General features: G+C 33.7%; 1 protein-coding gene across 1 annotated transcript; it reads right to left on the bottom strand.

Annotated features, from left to right (window-relative positions):
- Positions 1 to 3,479: 3,479 nt before the first annotated feature.
- Positions 3,480 to 5,567, bottom strand: LOC105141877 (uncharacterized). Its single transcript, XM_011049254.1, has 2 exons — positions 4,270 to 5,567; positions 3,480 to 4,239 (listed from the first exon to the last, which is right to left on the bottom strand). The coding sequence occupies exons 1-2, from the start codon at positions 5,100 to 5,102 to the stop codon at positions 3,654 to 3,656; spliced, it is 1,419 nt and encodes a 472-aa protein (XP_011047556.1). The 5' UTR covers positions 5,103 to 5,567; the 3' UTR covers positions 3,480 to 3,653.
- Positions 5,568 to 8,014: the final 2,447 nt, after the last annotated feature.

Raw genomic sequence — 8,014 nt, 5'->3', positions numbered from 1 at the left:
GCCTTCAAGTGTGAGGGTGGTTTTTGGTCGACGGTGTGAAGGCGGCCGGCGGCCGGTGGCTGGCGGTTGGCGGCTGATCGGTTGGTGGCTGGGCGGTGACAGCTGGTGGCTGCCTTCCTTGATTTTCTAGATTGAGTTTACTTCAACACTTGTAAGATACAAGTATGGCAGTGAGATTTTCACATAGCTTCATGTTTATGTGGTTGAGCACTTTCGCTTTATTGTTCTACTTGTCATGGTGATGCAACCATCATATATTTGAAAGAACATGCTCCTTTGAGGAGTGGAGGGGATGAATGAGATCATTTTGAATAATACAATATTTTACAACCTCTCGGAAAAGTATAAGCCAGCATTCTTCCATTTTTGTCATGTACTAGCAGCTACTTCATCCAATATGACAAGACTTGACGTCTTTTAATTAGTATCCTGTTCATAATGGAGACATGATTAGCTTGCTTCCACAACGGAACCTGCAAAGCCTAACCTATAGTTAATCTAGGGTTTCTCGCTTCATGATTAATTAAGGATACACACACACACACACTCATTCCCTTCTTCTGTTAACCTGCAAGATCCACAGCTTAGAGCTATAGTTAAAAGGAGGAGTGTAGTTTTCATGATTTTCTTTAGTTTTAACATGGATAATTGGAGAGATTGTTAGGTAGATATTTAATCTATTATATCATTGATCATGGATTAATCAAGCCAATAAATATATATAATTAAGATATACAGATAAAATCCTGTGAAATGCTATATCATAATAGTCTCTGCTTGACTTTTTTCATGACTAAATGATAAACTATGTCTGCATGATAATTTCTCATTAATTATACTTGACAATTAGATTACATTAAAAAAAAAATCAATGCGTGAAGAAAAACCCAGTTCGAAGATATGATCTAACTGTAAAATAAAATAAAATAAAATAAGGGCGCATGCATGCCTTGAGAATATAAGGAATTATTTTGGTAATTAATTAGAGTTACTACATTTAAATTCAAGATTAATAATCGAAGTTCTCGTGAGTATTTTCCCAGTTGCAATGGAGATGCATATATGGTTAATTAATCATATTATAAAAGGTACTTTAATAGCATGCAGAGTGCAAAAGCAAAGCCAAGAACAGCATGCGTGTGGCGGAAAAAAAGAAAAGAAAAGAGGAAGGCATGACATGACATGATATGATAATATCTATCTTGATTTTCCCCTTCCTCCTCTAATGCAGGGGAGCAGGTTCATCATCATAATTGTTCATTTGTTAATTAGGTATTAAATCTTATTAACTAAATTTCTAAAAGATTTAGGGTTTCATATGAATTATCTGGTACTTTTCTTTTCAATTTTTTCCCTTTCCATTGAGTTCTTTTATAGTCTAATTATATAAAATTAGGACTGAACGTACCTAATTAAAAGAAAGAGAAATGACGTGTGAAACAAGGAGCAAAGGCTTGGCTAATCCTGAGTTTTGTTACCATTTTTATTTTATTTTAAAGTTTATTTTATTTATTTTTTATTCTTTAAGTTCAAAAAATTTGGTATCAAGGTGTTTCATTCAGTGAAAAAATTTTAATAACAATAGTTTCTCACTTTCATCTTATTTAAGAATGTATATCATGCTTAAAAGAGAATTCTTTTTCAGTTTAATTTTATATTTTTATACCGTGCTTTACGTTAAAAAATTGGTTTGTAGAGGTTTCTAAAATATTTCTTAAATTTTTGCATTGAAACAGATTAAAAATAAAATTTTATACCTACAAATACCTCAATTTTATTTTTTAGCCTTACCCTATATTGTCAGAATTTGATATGGAAAACAACATGTCATTTGTATTATTTTTTTTTTAAAATCAAATATTATAAAAAAAGAATAAACTCACTTGTGTGGACCTAGGTTTAGAGGCAAGTGCGTCTAGGCTTGAGTATTGGGCAAAGTGCATGGGCCTAGTTTCTCTTTATTTTTTTATTATTTTTTGTAAATTTTTTAATTAATACCCTCCCTCTTTTGTATGTATATTTTATTTTACATTAATTATTTATCTTAGTTTAGATTTATTACTCTTTCTCTGATTTTATTTTATTTTTTTGTTTATCATTTTTTAAATAAAATTCATTTTTTATATATTTTATAATGTTTCAAAATATTACTGTGATTTTTATTTTTTTCTTTATATTTTATATAAATAAATTGTATTTCTATGATGTATTGTTTAAAAAAACACTTTTGTTCTTGATGAGAAAAAACAACCTCTAAAATAAATAAAAAATAAAAATGCATAAATTCAAAAGAAAAGTACTGGGTGCTATGTATATTAATGTAGTTAATGGATTCAATTATTATTAAATTTATTTTATTAAGCATAAATATATCTATGTTTTTCTAAATTTCAAAATGATAAAATAAAACACATTCATAACATTATTTATTATTATACTATATTAAAAATAATTTAAGAATCCCATCCGCGACTTGGCATGGGTTTTAAAACGAGCAACACCCAAAGGTGGCTAGGAGAATAGCTTAATAACACTATAATGGAGCCTTGGATAACCGAAAAACTTTTCTGGATTTTCTTAAGATAAACATTAATATTGGTATCCACTCATTGCTAGGGGCATTCGGTATTCGCGCTTGTAAATAGAATGAATATCACTTTTTACATGGTCTTCTTTATGTTATTTTATTTTATTTTATTTTATATAGTTTTGGATGCGAATTATGAATTTTTTTTATGGCTTAATTACAAGTTTGGAGTTCAAATGAACTTTTTAAAATAATTGGATTAATTTATAATATGAAGTTTTATATTCGGGGTATCAAACAATGTTCATTCCTAACCGATATTAAGTTACATACAAACCAACCAATAGAAAGTACTTGTGGTTGAGTCAACCAATAAAATTAAACTATATATATAACCGACTCTTAGTAAGCTCTTATTACCCCCATCAGTCACCTTGGTCATCTAATTTACCACAAAAACATAATTAAATTCAAAGATAAAATTTCTATGAAATAAATGTTCGTTCCCTTTTTTAATATTTAGGTTTAAGTTTTATTGTGCATATCTATCATTCTCATAATATTTTATATACTCATTGAACTTATAAAATATTTAGTGAACTGTAAAATTAATTATGATACATACACATATTTAATACACATATTTAGTGAACCATGAAATTAATTATAATAATTATGATATATATAAATTAATATGGATATCCCCGTAAATAAATAAATAAACTATAATTATAACAAGCAATTTAACCTCATTTGAACCCTTAAATCCAAGCCCTCGTCCTCGTCTCTGTTTGGTCTGACCGAGCCAACTACCGTTGGCCCACCACTGGCACACAACCCGCTCTTCTTTGTTTCAATATATGATTTTATAGCCATCATTCACTTCCATTTTCTTACGATTGTCACGATCAGAACAGTAAGAACAAGGTGATCGATGTGCTCAGCAGCTAGAAAAAAACCCACCAGATGCACCATTCATTGAGATTAAAAGAATATCTAGCATCCTGTAGCAGAATATTTACAGATGAGAATGGGATCATTGCAAACATTACTTTGTAACAAAAGAATGATTCATCCTAGAATAACAGGAAACAAAAACAACAACGACTTGCGCTTGATCTGAAAGTCAGGTAAAACAAGCTTCGCCTTCTTTTACGATGCTTTTACCGATCCTTTCAAAATCCACTGCAGGAACCCGAGAATATCCGTTTCTGCTTGAATTAGGTGGCAGCACCTCCACTTTCTCCCTTTCCTTCTTCTTTTCCAGCATTGCTTTCGCAAGTGTATCCACAATCCGTTGCTGCGATTCAAGTATCATCTGGTTATGCTTCAACCCCATTTCCATCCTCATTTTCTCAATCTCTGAGGCCATGTCCATTTTCATCATCTCCACCTTCACAAAACTCTCTGTAGCCTGCTCAATTGCTGACACCAACAAAGAAATCGGATCCGTCTCTCTTTTAACTCCATCACCAATGCCATTCATCCCAACATTCACAGACCCATTCACGGCCCTAGATCGAGCATTGGACATCGAGTTCCCATCAATAGCGCCACAATTCTTTGGCCTAAACCCTGTACGTGAGTGACTCCAGCCATTAGTAACTTTTTTGCCAAATTCATCTCTCTTATCATTTCTGCAGTCAATCTCCACGTAATCATCATCATCACAAAAATCAGGAGGGGGCTTCCCGTCAATCGTGTTATAATTCTTCGGGTTGAGCCCGTGAAACGCCAAATTTCCATCACCCAAGAACTTCAACGGAAACCCTCCATAGCTATGGACAACTTTAGTAAAATCCCTAGCATACGAGCCATAATTGTTAGCAATCATTTTGTAATCCGGCAATCTAACTCCCTGGGGCGTAACTTTCCTATCCCCCTGTGTTTTTTCTACTTTATAACCAAACTCACCTCCATTATCACAATTTAAACCAACATTAGCCGTTAAATTCCCTTTAAAGCCAACATAATCTTTGGGTCTAAATGCAACAGATACCAAGTTCTTATTAGCGACAGATTTAAAACCAAACCCACTTCCATAATCACCATGAACATTAAAGCCCCCGTGAACCTTGCTATATTTCGTAGCCCGAAAAGCAAGATCTGGGTCCAAACCGAAATCCTCATCTGGGTCCAAATCCCCATTGGTTTTCCCATTCTGTTGAGAAGTCAGCAAATACCTCTCTCCTAACGTTTTCACGCGAAACCCATCTCCAACACCATGCCCTTTATCGATTTCTTGGTCCACTTTGGACCCCAGAGACCCAATTTCCAATGAATCTAACAAAGGGAACAAATCCCAAGAAGAGAAAAACCGACCTGGGTACTCAAGGCACTTCTGTTTTTCCACACGGTACCGTTTCCGAAGCTTCTCGATCTTGTGGCGACACTGGAGGGACGATTTAGGTGGAACGGCTGCGGCGACGGCCTCCCAGTCGGCGGCGCGGAGGTTGCCACGGTTGACGGAGTACCATTTGTCACAGTAAGCTTTGATTAGGGCAAGTGACTCGTCTTGGGTCCAGCATGGCGGCGGGACACGCTTGGGAGTCGCACAAGAAAGCGTTGTTTCCATGGTTGTGGTGATGTGTGAAGGATGACAAGGAGAGGAAAGGAGAGGCGTGGGTTAGTAAAGGAGAAGGAGAGAATGGGAAATTGGTGGCTTCTGTTGTTGTTATAATAGACATAGCGAGGTACAGGGAGGGAGGAAGTGTTTATGAGGGGGCAACCGCCTGAAGTGGGAATGGGTGGGGGTGGGGATGGAGATGATGCTAGCGTGCGCGAGGGGGCGGGTGAGTGTGAAGTGCGCACAGTGAGACAGACTAGTCGGCAATCGTAGTAAGTAATAACAAGGGAATTGGCACCAACTCCGCCACTACCCACGCCCACGCCTACTTCCCACTTCTTACGTTACTCACTGAGCGTACGGAAGCGTTGGGGTTGGAGACGGGGTGGTCGCTGCTTCTGTGTCTGGTGTCGTGCTGTGTGTTCACTTAAAAAGTGGTTGGAAAGCTAATTGGGCCGGATAGCGACCGTTAGTTGGGCCTGAAATTAACAAATGAAGGAGGGCTGATAACACCACATTAATCGAAACCGCTATTGTGCTACAGTGGCATGGCATTCTTATTATGATTATAATTATAGTTGTAAAACATATTAAACTTCCACCGCATTTCCTTGGAGCACCGGACGTTACTATTGTACTACGATGACGTTTCATTATTGTTATATATATAAAAAAAAAATTAGTCCTAAAATCTCGTGGTCCGGTAAAAATTATATTGTGTCTTGGAATGTACTAGCACTTGGCATTTTGTTAAAGAAAATATATATGTGTATAATTATTTATAAAATAATATAATTTTTTGTTTAATAACTAAAAAACCTTTTATATTAAATATTACAACTTTAGCGTTAAATTTAAATAAAAAAATTCTACCACCACCATCAACTTCTTCTCCTCCTCCCTTTTCTAAATCCTAACACAGCCACACCACCACCAACACTACAGTCGTCACCTTCATCTTCCAACAGCCCCGATCTATCCACTGCAGATAACACACGCCACGATATCACTGGCTCTATCTCCAATTTTTGTAGTCTGCATTTCCTCTACCTGGGTGTCAGTGACATCTTCTTTGTTCGATGAGAGAACAACTCCCTAATTTTTCAACACCGTCACGAGCACTTCTAACAAAATTAAGAACATGCATGGCTTATGGTACTGGGTCTTGCTGCACCCCATCTTGCATTCTGATCATTACACAAAACAATCAAGGTCAAGAACGTCATTGTTGCTTGCCATTTGTAAGAGATCATAAAAGGCTACTGTCAAGAATTTGACCGTGTTCAAGCTTTTTGACCTGATTCATTGTTAGATCTTTAATTCCACAACCCCATCAAGATTTTCAAAGGGATACTATCTTTTTAAAATTGGTTGAATTCTTAAAAGAAAACGAGTAAATGCAAAATAATCTGCAAAATTGTGAAGAAGAGAAATGAGGAGTTGACAGTGGCATCGACTAGGGTTTGAATGGTTGTGGAGTGGCGGAGGAGAGATGTGGCTTTAGGGTGGAATTGACTTGGGTGATGGTGGTTGTCAGTGAGGTGATGTAATAGTAACGTGGTTGGGGTTTGGCGAGGGGGGAAAGGGAAAGACGGAGAATGCGAGAGAGAGAGACCGTGATTTTCTCATATAATATACATGGGGTAGTTTAGTTTTTTTATTAATTTTGAAATTTTATATTGATATAGAATACAAGTTATAATTTTTCGAAATTCAATATATAAAAATAATTTCAACCAAATTATAGGATATAAAGAGTATTATATATAACCATAATTTTAAAAATTTGTGTTAATATAGGATACAAGTTATAATTTTTCAAAACTCAATATTTTAATTTTTCCTAGCTATAGTTATTATAACCACAATCGTATCATGGCACCAAACTCAAAATTATTATTCGTGTTAATGTAGTCCTATAGTAACATGACTAGGTCTACGATCCATGATTCATTATAGGCCGGATCCAATTACTACATTTAAAATGTCAAAGTATCGTTAATTTTTTTACATGTAATAAAATATTTAAAATGAAAATAAACCTTGACCACTATATAAGATAAAATTAATCAATTATTATATAAGTTAATAAATAATAAAAATGTTAATGGTACTTGCTCAACCTAAAAGGTCAATAATGAACTGATGACCCTATTCAAATAACTCAAATGATGATATTGTTTTTAAACAAAAAAATGTTGACATAGTTGAAATAATATATTATCAAAGGATTAAATCACAAAAAGAATTTAGGGAGTAAAACGAAAAAATAAAAATATATTTTATTAACCCATGCTAACCTATAAAATTAAGAACAAATATAATAGATGAAAAGTTGAACAAGGAAGAAACTGAAAAATAAATAAATATTGAAAGATAAAATTAAAAAAAAATAGCTTAAAAAATAAAACAAGAAAACTTGTGTGAATTTTCTAAACTTAGGTTAAATCTCTAAACTCGCAAGTTATGAAATCCTAAACTCATATTTAATTAATAAGTTTAATTTCCAATAAATTTAATGTTGAAGGATGAAATCATAATAAAAATATATATAAAAAAAAAACATGAGGATAAAATCATATAGGAAAAGAAATTGAAGGGGTGAAATCATAAAAAACATTAGATTCATAAAATTGTTTAAAACAAGATGATTAAAAGTCAAAAGAATAGTGATCAAATCTAACACAAAAAAATAAAAAATGATGAGATTGAAAAATAATTTCAAATCTATAAACCATTTCAAATAAAATAGCAATACTTAGAAAAATTTAAATCAAATCTAAATAAAAATAAATTAAAGGACTTATTTGAAATTATAAAATGTCACACATGAAAACTGCGGTAACAATAAAATAAAAAAAGAAAAATAAAAGTCTATTAACACCAAACCGAAGGTCAGAATATCACAAAGATCACCATAA

Source organism: Populus euphratica, unplaced genomic scaffold (assembly GCF_000495115.2).
Source record: "Populus euphratica unplaced genomic scaffold, PopEup_1.0 scaffold134.1, whole genome shotgun sequence".
NCBI classification, from domain to species: Eukaryota; Viridiplantae; Streptophyta; class Magnoliopsida; order Malpighiales; family Salicaceae; genus Populus; species Populus euphratica.
This window is presented reverse-complemented; position numbering and strand designations above follow the sequence as displayed.